Source organism: Elephantulus edwardii, unplaced genomic scaffold (assembly GCF_000299155.1).
Source record: "Elephantulus edwardii isolate Elephantulus edwardi_28Jun2011 unplaced genomic scaffold, EleEdw1.0 scaffold00185, whole genome shotgun sequence".
Taxonomy (NCBI): domain Eukaryota; kingdom Metazoa; phylum Chordata; class Mammalia; order Macroscelidea; family Macroscelididae; genus Elephantulus; species Elephantulus edwardii.
In genome coordinates, this window is record NW_006399935.1 from 5,711,716 (window position 1) to 5,727,929 (window position 16,214).

General features: G+C 50.9%; 1 protein-coding gene across 1 annotated transcript in view; it reads right to left on the reverse strand.

The window, feature by feature from the left end:
* LOC102861942 (hepatoma-derived growth factor-related protein 2-like) overlaps positions 1 to 9,732 on the reverse strand; it is a 26,571-nt gene extending 16,839 nt beyond the window's left edge. Inside the window, exons 1-3 of the mRNA XM_006896386.1 lie at positions 9,661 to 9,732; positions 7,407 to 7,483; positions 7,186 to 7,324 (exon numbers count right to left, since the gene is read on the reverse strand). Of these exons, the coding sequence (XP_006896448.1) occupies positions 7,186 to 7,324; positions 7,407 to 7,483; positions 9,661 to 9,732 (288 nt within the window). The remainder of the gene's footprint in view (positions 1 to 7,185; positions 7,325 to 7,406; positions 7,484 to 9,660) is intronic.
* Between the last annotated feature and the right edge of the window lie 6,482 nt (positions 9,733 to 16,214).

The window sequence follows — 16,214 nt, forward strand, 5'->3', positions numbered from 1 at the left end:
TGAGTGGAATATCTCAGTCACAAAATGACAAATACTGCATAATGCCTCTATTATATAACAGGACTAACATGTGGGTTGGGGAGAAACTAAGAAAAGAGGGGATAAATAATGAACACTGCATTGGAACAGATGAGGGTAAGAACTGTTTAAAAGGAATATATGATTAGGTATTATCTGAATGACAACAGTCCAGAGTAAGAGCTGCATAGTAAAGTGGACGGGGGAAGGGAGGAAATTGTGCAACAATGATGAATTTTTTATTTTTTTTAAACATAGCCTTTATTTTCTAGTATTTTCTTATCTGTTGTGTGTACTGTGGAATCGACCCATAACTAACCCCCTAGTGGGTTTTCAGAGGCAGTTAATCACACAGGAGACTGCCTGTCCTTCTCCCACAGAGCAGCTGGTGGCCCTGAACTGCATGCCTTCGAGATTGTAGCACAACTTCTTGCCATTAGGCCGCCAGAGCTCCCAATGAATGAAGTTTTTAAAGAGAAAAGTGAACTGGAGGAGGTAGGGAGGAAAATGTGCAACAACGTGTGAATGGAAAGCCAACTTTTCTATAAATTTTCATTAAAATCACAATTTAAAAAATTATTTAAAAAAAAAAAAGCCGTCAGTGTGATTCACAATCAGTAAAACCAAGAGACCACAACGTTCTCAACTGATGCAGAGAAGGCGTTTGACAAAATTCAACACCGCTTCCCAGAAAAACACTTAACCAAATACGAAGAAAAAATTCCTCAACATAATTAAAATCACGTGTACAAAACCACCTGCCAACAGTCCTCTGAATGGAGGGAGACTGAAGAGGGGGACAAGAGGACAAGTGTGCCCTTCATCTCCATTCCTACTCCCAGTGGTACTGGACGTCCGAGGGAAAGCAGAGAAAGACTGCCAAGGTGACAAAGAGAAGTGAAACTACCTCTATGCCCAGGTATGATCCTGTATCCTGAAAATTCCACGGCTCAGCAAGAAAACGCCCGGCTATACCTGAGCGACCGGGCAAGGCGGCAGGACAAGCTCACCCTCCGACACCTGCTGGCTTCCTGCACAGCAAGAGAGGGCACCGAGGACATGAGGAAGAGGAACGGGGCTCCGAGGCCGCCCCAGAGAGGAAATACTGATTAAGGACTCCAACCAGCGACACAGGAGACCTCGCTACTCAAGGAAAACGACAAAACATTGTAGTAACCCAAAAAGCCTGACATAAATGGGGACATACACCAGGCTCAGGGATCGGAAGATCAAACACTGGCAAAATGGCAAAACTACCAACAGCTATCAAATACAATGCCATCCCGGTTTAGATCCCTTCATCGTTTTCCAGACAGAGAAAAAGTAACTGCCAACTTCATATGGAAAGGAAAGGACCCCAGGTAAGCAAAGCAATACTGAAGAAAGAAAAGAAATCAGGAGGCCTTACATGTCCTGATCTCAAAACCTAACAGCCCAGGTGCTCTGCTGGAGAAGGACGGACAGTCTCCTCCTGTACCAGTCAGATCTGATTTGATGGTACACACACAAAAATTAAAACAAAACCAAACCCCTAACAGCCTCCGTCATCGGAACGTGCAGTAACAGGCACGTCGACCAATGGAGCAGAACTGAGAACCTGGGAAAATCCATCAACCCAGGGACCAAGTGCTAAGAAGCTGCACTGCAATCCCGAAAGCACACGGTTTGAATCCACCAGCTGCTCCACGGGAGAAGGATGGGCAATCTCTTCCTGCACCATTTACCGCCTCGGAAAACCCGCTGGAGGGTCCGCTGTGGATGTTCTGACTCAACGGCACACACCAACAAGAAGAAGGGACAGCTCGTCTTTGACAAAGAGATCAAATTCATCAGGTGCGGAAAAGACCGCCTCTTTAACAAATGCACCGTTTCACCAGCACCTGGTGAAAAAGGAAACATCCTACCTCCCCACGATACAAAACCTAACTCTAAGTGGATCAAGGACCCGGATGTAAAACCTGAAACTATAAAGGCCACCAAAGAAAACCCTGGGCAAGCTTTGGACTCCGAATTAAAATCCTCTGTTGTTGTTATGTACCATCGCGTCATCTGCACACGACCGCGACAAACTCACAGATGACCCTGTAGCAGGTTTTTGGACGCAGTAAATCACAGGGAGGAGCTGGCCCATCTTTCTTCTGAGGAGCAGCCGGTGGATTCGAACCGCATGCCTTTTGGTTGGCAGTTCAATTCCTTACCACTAAAATCACCACAGCTTGTGACATAGATTACCAAATGTCCAACTGATAGAAGGTGAACTAGATGCCTGGTGTCTCCTAAAAATCAAATTGTTCTCCAAAAGACTGGAAAGAAAACCTGCGGACTGGGGAAAAAAAATACTTGGGAACAACACATCTGACAAAAACTCATCTCTAAAATTTACAGAAAACTCCAAGGCCTCAACGAGAAGACAACCCAATTACAAACTGGTCAGAGAACACGAACAGACACTTCACGAAAGGAACCATTCCGACGTCCAATGAACCCGAAGACAGTCCCAGGACCACTGGTCACTCATCACTCATGGCTCTCGAGTCGGATCGGACCCACAGCTGAGGCTGTCAATCCCGTGGCAGGGACTAGCTGTCTTTCCTCCTCACAAACACCTGCCTTTGTGTAGGGAGCACAACCCCTCACCCGTTAGACCACCAGGGCTCCCTCATTCGCCAGTGAAGAGACTGAGATCAAAACAAGTTGAACAAGCAGCAAATGGCAAAAGCTGGCAAAGGCATGGAGAGACTGGTGAGAAAGTAAAATGGTGCAGCTGCCGTGGAAAGCATTTTAAAGACGTGAAAACAGAAATGCCATTTGATCCAACAAGCCCACCGCTAGGTACGTGCCCCAAAGACACAGGGGCCGCGAGCCACACTGACATATACACACACTCTGTGAAGTCTACTCCAGCCTTCATTTTATAACAAAGAGTGAGAAACAATACGAGTATCCCTGAACAGAAAAATGGCTAAAAAAACTGGTACATGAACGTAACGGAGTATTACGCATCACTAAAAAACAACCACGAGTTGGTGAAATTCTGCCCAACACAGATGAATCGAGAACAAATTAAGCTGAGTTACGTAAGTCAGCCACAAAAGGATAACGACGGCGTAAGAGCGCTATGAAGAAAGCTAAAGACAGGCTCATGTGAAGAAAAGGAATTAAGAACAAGAAAGAAAAACAACCTCACACGAAGGCAGGATCATTCTGACGGTTAATAAGAAGGGAGAGGGGAGTAAAAATGAATGGGTTTTTAAGAAATTGGAGAGAGGAAGAGAAGTTTGGTTGTACCGTGGGTACTGCAGCTGACCCGAGAAAACAGGATGTCCGTGAACGGCTGAAGGGAAAATAACTAGCTCTCGGCGCCTCTGCTCAAACCATCATTCAAAGGAAGAGACCAAAGTCCGATATACAGAGCAGAGTAGTGGAGGAGGCAGGACCCCAGATGCCTCTAGCTTAGAGATGACCTTTCAGCGCTGCCCCGACGTCCATCCCCGCTCGTGGAGGCTGGATGGAGACGGGAGGAACAGCTGCCCCTTGTGCTGGACTCAGCCACCCACCTCTGACCCCAGACCCCACAGCGCCTGTGAAGTATGTGGCAGGAGCGGGGTCTGGGTTTCCCCCCAGGCCAGCTCTGTGTGGACAAGTGGGAGGGTCCCCTTCTCTCTTCATTAGCCAAGAGACATGGCTGCCAAGGTGGATGACCCTGGGCCAAGTGGTTCCTGCCTAGAGCGAGCCTGGCTCCTGGGCCACGTCTGGGAATAACTGTAGGTATCACTACTGGGAAGGTGCTACCGGCATCGAGCTGGTGGGAACCAGAGATGCATCTCAACACCCTACAGTGCACAGCAGAGGAAGGTCACTCCAACAACCCCAGCGTCGCAGTGGGAAGGGTGGCCTGTACCTCTGGGAGTTCAGTTCCCCAGGATGAACGAAGCATCTAACATCAAGCCTAGCCTCTCTCTCCTGGGGTGATTCTGCCCTGCACGGGACAGTGGCAATGCATGGAGACGTCTTGGGCAGAGCCTAGCAGGTCAGGGCTGCTGGCCGACAGCCTGCAGGGATTCCAGCTGCCCCTCCGGGCAGTGAGGATCTGTAAAATGGCGAGAGTAGCACCATCTGTCCAGCGCACTCTCAGATCAGTGCCAAGATCAATGGCCAATGTCATTAAAGCCACATCTAGGGACTGTTCCCACCTGCTGACCAGTCAAGGTGCTGGGGACGAGGCCTCCCACACACAGGGGATGGACACTAATTTGGCAAAGGCTGTCGGAAACGAGGTGTCACTGGGTGTTTCCATGACTCAGGCTCCAAGATGGACTGTCAGACAAACAGCAAAGCAGGAATTAGATGCTTATAGATGGAGAATCATGAAAGGCAGCTTACAGATGGCCAACCAGCACAGGACAAGACACGGAGACACGCAGGAGCACGAGTCACCTAAACATTGCACATCGGAGCCCCCAAGAGATTTCACCTCATCCTAAAACAGGAAAGATCAGAAAAATAGAACAACGGGTGCTGGTGAGTATGTGGAGAAGGCGGTGCGTCATCAAGTGCTGGTTTGGTACAGTCTGTGAACACAGCGAAGGTGGTTCTTTAAGTTACACACGGAATGACTGTTTGGTTCAGGAATGCAGACCGCAGAGGTGAGGACTGGAGTGGTGACAGACCCCTGTGCCTCAGGCACCAGGACAAGTCAGAGGTGAAAGCCACCAACGTGGCCACCTGATGAATGGTGACTTCCAGCGTGCGCCAAGCAGACCAAGGCTGCAGCCAGGGGTCCGCACTCACTCTGTCCAGCTGCAGGACTGAGCGGAGCCTCCCACCGGGCTTCTGACGCTGAAGACCTTTCAGAAGCAGACCTCCTCTGTCTCCTGTGGGGATGGAGGCGGGTCCAAACTATTCACCTTCTGGTTCGCAACCCAATTCTTTACCCACTTTACTGACACCCAGACTCCTCCACCCAACAGAGTATTACTCCACTATACAGAGAAGCAAAGTCCCGCCATGCACAACCCTGGACTGGGTTACGTTAAGCAAAATTATCGATTCACAAAAAAGTGAAACACCACACGACTCTGCTTAAACGATAGATCTAGAACAGGCCGATGGACAGAGATCAGAATTTAGTCATCGTGACCAGGAGTGCAAGGGAAAGGCGGGACTGAACCCCTGCTGGTGGAGGCTGAGTTTCTGTGAAGGGTGGTGGAAAATTCTGGAAGCAGACAGTGGTGATGGCTAGCCAATATAATGAAACAGTGTCCCTACACTATACATTAGAAAACTGAACTAGGAAATATTCTGTTATACACTTATTTTTTTTTACTAAAACAAACAGAAATGTATACTTTTTAAAAAAATAAAACATCATGGAAAGATCCAGAAGAAAGTGGCGGCTGTGGCTATCTTTAGAGGAAAAGAGTAGCTTTTTGAGCCACTTTCATTCTGTACAACAATCCTGTATCTCTATCCTAACTATAAAAAAATAAAATCTTTAAGGCTCAAAAAACAGAAGACTGCTCCATTACCCAGAGTGCAGTACTTGTTAAGGCCTGGCCCTGGAGTGACTGTGGCAGAAGCATCTAGAATGATGAGGGTGGGGGCCCGAGGTGTGTGTAGCAGGTCCGAGTTTCCAGGCCTTCTCCCTAAGTGAACTCAAGACCCCCAGAGCTGTGGCCCAGGAACCTGTATTCTGAGGCAGCGCCCGCCGGGGACTACAGTCAGGTGAGGGGTCTGAACCAGCCCCCAGCTGCCCCCGGCCACAGGGAACGCAGCCCACTGGCCTTAATGTCAAGGCTGCACTATTTTTTCATTTCCTTTCCTCGAGGGCAGGCATCTCGCAGAGCTCAGCAGGCTGTGGGAGTCCAATAAATATTAAATGTGTGATGATTCACCGGGAGGTAACGGGATGTAACTGCTGAGAACCTGAGCTGAGGCCAGAAAAGGAGCTCCTGCAACTCCACTACGGGCAGACGTGCTGATCCGCTGCTCCGAGCTACAGCCCCCCCAGGCCTGCGGGAGGGAACCGGCGAGGGACCTTGGGGCTGCTACCAGGAAGGGGTTCAGCGGGAGACACAGACGTGGCCATCTAGAAACTCCCGTGGGCGCACAACTTGAAGAATGTCACCGACATAACCAAGTGGCGCACAGAGAAGCTGCTGGCATGCTTTATGTTTCACCACGTACAAGCTCAACAACACAATTTTTTTTAAATCCCCAAAAGGTCCTCCGGGCAGTTCTCCGACTCTCCAGTACCCAGCAAGACCAGACCAGAGGACCCCTCCTCCCAAACAGTGTCATAGAACAGCAACCACCACCAAGACACACAGAAACCCAGGCCCCCATAGAGCACCGCCGGGGGACCGAGCTCCCAGCTAGGGCTGTGCCCCACGCACTTGTCTTCCTGGTCCCTCGCACAGCACCTGCCGACAGGTGTCAATGCAGAAAGGCCTGCAGCTCAGGACTCCGAGTTCCGAGGCGAGACCAGGCCCCACAGACACTCCATCCTCCAGTCAGGCTGAGCAGGGACCTTCCCATGTGGGGCCACCTGTCAGCCCCCAACAGCACAAACTTCCCCACCTGCGGTCAGTTCCCTTCGCCTCCTGGCCAACCTCCCACCCTCACCTCATCAGACCAAGGCATGCCTCCTCCCCACACAAACTTCAGCAGCAAGGCCTGTCAGCAGAGTGAAGACCTGGCTCAGCTCACCCCCAAACACTGGCCGAGCCACCCTCCCCCATTCTTCTGTGCCTTCCAGGCCTTTCTGTCAACACGATATCACAACAGCTCCATCCTTCCTGGAAGCCCCTCAGCCCTGCTGGCCACCTGGACATCACGCTGTGACTGCTGGCATTGTTTGCCCCTCATCCCCCAGACCCAGAACTCTCCCACCTGACCACCGCCCCTTCCAGAGTCCAGGTCTGGCAGTTTATTGGGGGCAGGGGTGGCGGAGATGGGGGGAAAAAGCTTTTTTTCTTAGGAGACAAGAGGTGGTATCAGAGAGATCACAGCACTGCAAAAGTCAGGACAATCCTAGAGCTGAGTCCTCACCACTGGCATCGAGTGGGTGGAGGGCAGGAATGCCACTGAACACCCCACATGCACAGGACACCCCACCCCAGAGGCGGCTCCAGCAACCGCGGGCCTCCCGCCCCAGGCCCTGCTCACCGGGGGTGCGCTGTAGCTGGCGTGGGGGTTGTTCTGGATCTCCCACAGGCCCTCATTGAACCCTTTCCTCTTGTTGGGTTTCCCGTATTTGTCTTTGCACTTGTCGTAGGGGAACAGGTCCTTGGGTCCCAGGAAGGCTCTGTAGAGGACAAGGCAGGCCGTGAGCCACGCCGGGCGGGGGGCACCCACAGGGAAGATGTGGCCCCCCGGGCGGCACTTACGTCTCGTGTGTACCAAAGAAGAAGATGGGGTATTTGTTGGGCGGAGGTTTCACGGCACCATCAGCGATGTCGTCGATCTGCAGTGAGCGGACAGGTGGGGTGGTCAGGGGTCAAGAAGTTCACCCAGAGACCCAAGAGGTCGCCAAGTCACTTGAGGAGCAGCAAGCTGGGAAGAGGGGGCGCATCACTATCCACTGAAGATTCTACCTTCCTAGGGGGACCCCAGTGCACAGCTCGCCACCCCTCCCATGTGGGTCTCTCTCCCCTGGGGAGAAAACTGCCCCCCCACACACACACAGGTGCTTCACCTGAGCCAGGCCAAATATGGTCCTCTGAAGCCACCAGGGGGTGGGGCCAGGCTCTGCTCCCAGTGCTCCCAGAATGCTCCCACTCGACCCCTCCCCGCAAAAAAGGCAATCCTGCAGTGGTCCCCCAGAGGCTGCTGGGGCTCAGGCTGCAGCTGGCAGCTCCAAGGAGGCAGAGGGTGGGGGGTGGGCTGCAGGAGACAGGCCCTCAGCATCCAGGAAGTCCCGCCCTGCCCCTCCAGGCCCACGGGCTCCGGCAGCTGTCAGTCACCTCCCCACGGGAGGCTAAGCAGCCCCTTCACTTCCAATCAGGTGCCTAGAAATGTTCCGGCTTCGCAAGGAGCTGGGAAGGGGGAAACACGGCAGCGGGCGCTGGCAGAGGGGGGGAACCACCAGGACAGGAGGGAAGTGCCTACAAAGTTTCCTCGATCTGGTTTCCCCCAGGAAAATCGGATGCGGGCGCGCCCTCCAGACCCGGGAATCCTTCTAGTGTCCGCTTCTCCGTCCCCTCCGGGCTGCTGGGCTCCCCAAGGTTGCTCTGTTAACGTCCTCGGCCACCCATATGCACCCCCAAACCCTCCTCTCCCCCTCTCTCCCAGTGGCATCCCCAATCCCAGCACCCCCGGGGCCCCAGCACCGGCCGCTCCCATCCCACCCTGGACACGCCCCTGATGCTCCTCGCCCCGGGTCTCAGGGCCGCCGGGCAGTTGTCCCTGCACCACCTCCGGGCACCCGCTGGCGGCCTTTTCCCCACCTGGACCTCGGCTGACTGCCGCCCAGAGAACCGCGAGCGACGCGGGGCCACCAGGCCGCCCACTCCCCGTCCGAGCCCCAGGCACCCCCATCCTTCCACTCTCCCAGCTGCTGGGACCCCAAAAAAACCCCGGATTCCCACCCCCTGCCTTCAGTCCCAGGTCAAAGCTAGACTCAAGACAAGGAGATGACAACTAATTCCAGGGGGTTGCCCCCTATGCTGGACCCCCGACACTCAGGACCCCATTTTCAGCCCACGATTCCCCAAAAGGGTCACCCCAGTGGGGCCCTCCCAGGTGCAGCCCCCTCCCCGAAGACACTCCTTAGGCTTCAGCCCCCCCCCCCTTTAATAGTGATTGCTCTGGGTTTGAAGAGCTGATGAAGACCACCGCACCCCGAAATCCTCCCAAGTCCTGGGTTGCCCACTCGGGCGTCCCATCAGCGTGCAGCCTCCTCCACCAGAGCAGGGGGTCCCCCCAAGAACCCTCGTTCAGTCCTCCAGCCCCTCGGTCCTCTAGTTCTCCCCCCGCAGCCCCCTCAGTCCCAGTGACCTCGTGAACAAGACCCCCAGCCCCCTGTCCATGCCTGGGCACCCTCGGACCCTCCGGCGTAGCCCTCTGCTCCCCTTAGCCTTGACCTTCAACCCTTGTCCCTTCCTGCAGGCTCATCTCAACTCCCCACCCCTCCCCACTTCGGTCAAGACCCCTCGAAGCCAAACCCTCGGATCGCTGGGTTTTGCAGCCTGGGGGACTCCCCCCCGCTCGCCGAACTTTAGCTCTCTCCAAACGCCACCCCCCTCAGAGCTCGCACCGTGCCCCCCGCAGGCTCTCAGCCTCGACCCCCTGCCCTCTCAGGCCCCGAGAGCCTTCAGCCCCGTGCACATCGGCTCCGTGCATCCCGGACCTCCGCCACTCCGTCCCCGCGGGCCAAGCTCTCCCAAACTCCAGTGCGAGGAACCCCCGCGCCCCCGTGCGCTCCAGCGCGTGGGAGACCCGCAGGCGCCCCCCACCCCACCCCCGAACTCCAGTGCACGGAAGCCTCAGCCCCCCGACCCCGGTGCGAGGGTCACCCCGGTCCCTCCGGAGCCGGCGCACGGAATCGTCGGGCCCCGAACCTCAGGCGCGCGGGTTCCCCCGGCCGGGGCCCGCGCTGCCCCACCCCCCACCTCGCCTGGCCCATCTCCCGCGCGGCCTCACCCGGGCTGGCCAGTGCGGGTAGCCCTTCATCTTGGCGAACACCAAGTCCCCGGGCTTGAAGGCGTGCGGCATGCTGGCGGCTGGAGGCCCAGGCCGCGGGAAGCGGCGGCAGCGGCGGTAGCGGCAGCGGGAGGCGAAGCCGGGGGCGGGAGCGAGACGCTGAGGGGCGGGGGCGGCCGCTTAGGGCAAGCCGACCGGCTCGTTCTTATTGGGCCCGACGTCGCCGGAAGTCCCACCTTCTGGTCTTCATAGGTAGATGAGTCCGTCGCTCAAGGCCACGTGCGGGGATGGAGGAGCACAGAGACCAATAAGAAGAGGAGATGGAGCTGTGCTAGTTAACGGGATTGGATAACGGGCAGAACCCAGGGGCGTGACCCAGCAGCCTAATGGGAGGAGGGCGGAGGTTATGGGAGGTGAAAGGGGAAGGTGGGAGGAGGGAAACGCAGAGCCGGGCTCTTTCGGGGCGGGGCTTGGAATAAGGGCGGGCATAGAACGCCACAGGAGGCGGGTCTTTCAGAACGGACAGCCCATTGGGTACCATAGGAGAAAAGGTCCAATCAACGCCGGGGACTGGTGATTGAGCGCCTCCCGTTGAAGTTGTTATTCGGCGCTGTACAGTGAGTTCCGATTCTCAGCGACATTATAAGGAAACCCAATACCATGCAATCATTACAGTGCTTGAGACCGTTATTGTAGACACTGTGTCACTCCGCCTCATTGAGGGTCTTCCTCTTTTTTATATACTTTATATACAAGAGTGACGTGCTTCCCTACCGTCTGTTGTTAGATTCCATAAAGCCATCTGCGACTTCTAGCAACTCTGAGCAACAGATAGGAATAGTGTGCTGTTCTGCACAATCTTCATGATCTCTGTCATGCCCAAGCCACTGTGGTAATCACTGTATTAGTCCATCTCATTGACAGCCTTCCTTTGCCTTTCCTACTTGATCTCTCTCTTCAAGGCCTGATTTCTCCTGAAAATAGGACCAAAGTGAGAAAGTATTCCACCATCCTTGCCTCTAAGGACCACTCTGAATGCACTGTTTCCAAGACAGATCTGTTTGTTCTTTTGGCAATCCATTCAATGCTCCCAACAGTCCAACATCACAATTCAAAGAGACAGATTCTCCTCATGTCATTCATTGTCCAACTTTTAGATGCATACGAAGCAACTATAAAGCCCATCAGACACAACCTTAGTCTTTAAACTGGCTGCAATTTTCCAAGACAGATTTGTTCTTTCTTCTGGCGGTCCAATAGTCCGTCAACACAGCAATTCAAAAGCATCTCCAGTCTTCCTTATTCACAGTGCGGCTTTCGCATGCCTGTATTGTTGCTGTGTATTGTAGAGTCGGAACTTACCCGCGGTTTATTGTACGAGAGGAGATTGTGCATCCTTCTCTCTCGGAGCAGCCCATGGCCTCGAACCGCGTGTCTACGGGATTGCAGCGCAAAAATATCCACCGCTTGGACCAAGGCGCTCTGGTGGCCTAGGTAAGAAACTACTTTGCAATCGCCAAGACATGGGGCTTAAATCGGCCTGCTGCTCCACGGGAGAAAGATGGGCAATCTCCTCCCGTGAGAATAACTGCCCCTGAAAACGCGCTCGAGGGTGAGGGGGTGGGTCAACTGCCCCTGAAAACACGCTCGAGGGTGAGGGGTGGGTCAGTTCCTATTCAATCCAACAACAACATCTTGGATCAGTCACACTTTAGGCCTTAATGTGAAGTATTTGCCGTTTTATTTACATCTTAAAGAGAGGAAAAGAGGTTGAAACTTTGTGACGTGTGCTTTGGACATTTTGTCAGGAGGAATAATCTCTGGACAAGGACATCATGGCTACTAAAATAAAGGGCCACAAAAAGAAAGGGAAATCCTCAACAAAATGGATTAACACAGTTGCAAAAATGGGTTTCAGTACAGCCAAGAATTAAGGATGATGCAATATCAAGCAGACTCTGTTAGAACAGCTCTTCAAGAGCAACTTGCATTGAGAAATTATGGTCCATTCACATGATGGACTATTATGAACCACACAGGAGCGATGATTTTGTAACTTACTACCATTATACAAATGATACAACCTTGCGAGCTGAAACCGAGAAGGACCTGAAGTGCTTGCTGTAGGAGGTCAGGGACTGCAGTCTTCAGTGTAAATTGAGGCTCAATATCAAGAAAACAAAGATTCTCACCACTGGGCCTATTGGCAGCATCATAATGGATGGTGAAGAGATCGAGATTGTTCACAGTTTTGGTTTGCTTGGCTCCACAGTCAACACTCTTGGCACAAGCAGCCAGGAAATTAAAAGACATATTGCAATGGAGAAGTCTGTGGTTAGAGACTTCTCTAAAGTACTGAAGGATGTCAGTCTGGAGACTGAGGTGCGCCATGGTCTTTGCAATCCTTTGCTATGCCTCAGAGAGCTGGACAATGACTAGGAATGATAGAAGGAGAACTGATGCCTTTGAGCTGTGGTGCTGGAGAAGAGCATTGAATATACCATGGACTGCTAAGAAAACGAACAGATTTGTCCTGTAGAGAGTAAAGCCAGGCTGCTCCTTGGAGGCAAGGATTATGAAACTTCATCTGACATATTTTGGACATGTTGCAAGAAGGGACCAGTCCTCTGAGAGAGACAGCACAGGAGAGGAAGATCCTCGATGAGGTGGATTGATTCAGTGACTGGGGTAATGGGGGTAGATGTGTCAGAGATAGTGAGATTGGCACAGGATAGAGCTGAGTTTAGGGCTGTTGTACATAGGATCGCTATGAGTCTCAGGCGACTTGATGGCACACAACAACAACCACCACCACCTAACTTGGGAGGGACTGGAGAGCATTGTGCTAAGTGAACTACCTCAGTCTCATAAGGACAAATACTGTATATGAGATCATTATTGTAGAATGAGTATGAGAATCCAAGGTGGGGGAGGGGGGAGCAGAAGGGTGAGGATAGGGGGTTGTTAATCATAGGGTTGCACAATTTGATGAGTGGAGGGAAAAGTAGGTGAAGGAAACAGGAAAGATCTGGTGTGAAAAACAATTTACATGAACTTTGTAAATAAACTAGTATAAAAAAAAAAAGAAAATAATAGCTTACACCACCAGATGCTCTGCTGGAAAAGGAGGGGCAATCTTCTCCTGTACCTGTCATATCCTATTTGACAGTACACACACAAAAATAATTTTTTTTAAAAAAAGCTCATTTTGGTCTTTTCTTTCTTTGTTGTCTTTTTAATAACCTGTTATGTACCATTGAGTTGGAACCAACTCATAGCCGACTTTCCAATGGGTAATTCACACAGGAGATTCCTTATCTTTCTCGCCAAAGAGCAGCTGGTGGATTCAAACTATGTACCTTTGGGTTGGCAGTGCGACTCCTTATCACTAAGCCAACATAGCTCCCTACGATGACCTGCAAACTAAGACCAAAACCAGTCCTACAGCTATTAACTCAATCCTGACTGCAGGCAAGTCCTACAGGACAGAGTAGAATTGTCATAAGGATTCCCGAGGATATAAATTTATGGACCATCTTTCTCCTAAGGAATAGCAAATGCCTGACGTGTTCATTAGCAATGCAATGCTTAACACACCACACCACAAGGGCTCTTCGTAGGTCGCTACACAAAATTTGAAAACATTCACACCACGACTTGTAGATGAACGTTTATAATGCTCCTGAAGTGGAAACAGCCAAAGTATCTGTCCACTGGTTAATGAATAAACGCAACGTGCTCCGTCCATCCGTGGAGTATTATTCAGGCGTAAAGAAAAACAATGCTGCTATAGTGTGAACCTTGAAAACTTTTTTTTTCCCTCCATGAAAGAAGACTGACAAAGAAGCACCTATGAGGCAATTCCAAAAATCATACAAAATTTTATGAAACATCCTAAAAATTCAAATCTTTTGTTTTTTTGTTGGTTTTTTTTTTTTGTCTGGCATACATTTTGTAAGTGTTCTTGGTATATAGACATACACAAACACAAACACAAACAAACAAACTCCACACACAACAGCACAGGTGTAAATCATTATCTCTATTTACAACATCTTATACAGAGGTTACCTGATACAGAGAATGCTCAGACACTTTGTAATCACAGATGCTGCATGTCTAATGAAGGTGCTTTATACTCCAGAGTGAATTTGTACGGTGCATGCTCTCCGATTAATATGTTGTTAGGTGCTTTAGAGTTGATAACAGCAATGAGATCCCTTGTACCATGGCCTCTTCTGAATCCAGCTTGAATGTCTGACAGTACCCCAGCAACATCACTGTTCTGGTTTTGTTGTTTTTTTAAAAAATAATCTCCAGCATTAAAAATTCAAATCTTTAAAGACAGAACATAGAGTAGGGGTTCCCTGTGGTTCCGGGGAAGTACCTCTAGTGGGGCAGTGGTTTACGTGTTGCGGTGCCAATGGAAAGGCCAGTGGTTTGAACCCCCAAGCTGCTCCCTTGAAGAAAGATAAAGCTGTTTCTTTCGGTGAGACTTACAACCGCAGGAGTTTGAGGGTGTGACCCTGTAAGTCAGAATCAATGTGACAGTCCTGGTGGGCTGATAGGTGGGGATTGGGGGTGGCTGCAGGAAGGCGTGACCCTTCTTTTTTTAAGTACTGGAAATGTCCTAAAATAGGATCACCATCATGCTTGTACAACTCTGTAACTACACAAATGTTTATTGACTTGTGCCCTTAAAATGGGTGACTTTTATGGTTTATATATTATATATTAATAATGTTGTTTTTGAAAGTAGCCTAGTCCACCAACAATTGCACGGCTAACCTAAAAACCACATTGCTCTACTGGTTCAACTCAACCAGCGGTTCCGAGGGAGAAGGATGGGCCATTTCCTCCTGTGTGAGTCATATTCCTGGGCTGTGACCAGTGCAATGAGTCCTGTTTGAGATTGGGGGGCGGAGGGCGGAAATCTTAATCTGCAAGTAGGTTAAAGGATTTAGTCAGATTCAAAAAAACGTATTTAAATTTGAGATTTACATACAAGATTTAAAATTGAAAAGACATGATAGTTAAATTTTAATTATAAGTAAATAATAAATTTACCTATGAAGGGAGGGAGCTCTGGTGGCCTAGTGGAAAGAAGCTGTGCTGCAATCCCAAAGGCACGCGGTTCAAATCCCACCATCTGCCCTGCAGGATAAAGATGGGCAGTCTCCTCCTGTGGAATTAACTGCCTCTAAAACCTGCCAGAGGGTCCGCTATGGGTCTGTTCTGACTCTATGATACAAAACAACGAGTAACAGATAAATACGTGTAAGGGGGGAGGAAGAACCTCAAGATGCAGAACATGGTAGCTGCAGCGAGGTGCTCACACACAGCAGAGATTCTAAGACGGGTGCAGGGTCCGGCTGGCTGTCTTTCTGCTGTGTGTGGGGTTGCTACAAGATGGAGTGAACTTAATGATGCCACAGAAAGCTGTATGCGTGCATCCATGTGTGCATCCCTGTAGTTATGTGCCGTCGAGTCTCCTGTGACTCATAGCGACCCTATGTACACCAGCCCTAAACTCTGTCCTATCCTGTGCCAATCTCACTGTCTCTGACACACCCATCCCGATTACCCCAGTCACCGAATCAATCCACCTCATCAAGGGTCTTCTTCTCCTGCACTGTCCCTACACCCTCCCAAGCATGACGTCCCTCCCCAAGGACAGGTCTCTCCTTGCAACATGTCCAAAGTATGTCAGACGAAGTTTCCGAATCCTTGCCTCCAAGGAGCAGCCTGGCTTCACCCTCTCCAGGACAAACCTGTTCATTTTTCTTAGCAGTCCAGGGTATATTCAATACTCTTCTCCAGCACCACGACTCAAAGGCATCAACTATCATCCTTAGTCATTGTCCAGCTCTCTGATGCATAGCAAGTGATGGCAAAGACCATGGCGTGCATGTGTGTGTGTGTGTGTATGTTATTTATAGTTATATTTATTTTATATTTATATAGATATATATACACATATATACCCGTGTGTGTATACATATGTATATATATGTATATATGTGTGTGTATATATATACATATACATACATATGTTGTTGTTGTTGTTGTTGTTATGTGCCGTTGAGTCGCCTGCGACTCATAGCGACCCTATGTACAACAGCCCTAAACTCCACTCTGTCCTGTGCCAATCACACTGTCTCTGACACTCCCATCCCAATTACCCCAGTCACCGAATCAATCCACCTCATAAAGGGCCTTCCTCTCCTGCACCATCCCTACACCCTCCCAAGCATGATGACCCTCTCTAAGGACCGGTCTCTCCTCACTACATACATATATACACACACACACACACACATATGGGTATATATGTACACATATGTATGAGTTCCATTTTAGGAGTGATGCATCTGAGCCCTGGACGATGAATAAGGATGACAGAGGAACTGATGCCTTTGAGCTGCGGTGGTGGTGGAGGAGCGTACTCAGAATCCCCTGGACGGTCAAAAGAACAAACAGGTCCTGGAGAAGGAGCAGCCAGAGTGCTCCGTAGAGGCAAGGATGCTGAGGTATACTTTAGACATGTTACTAGG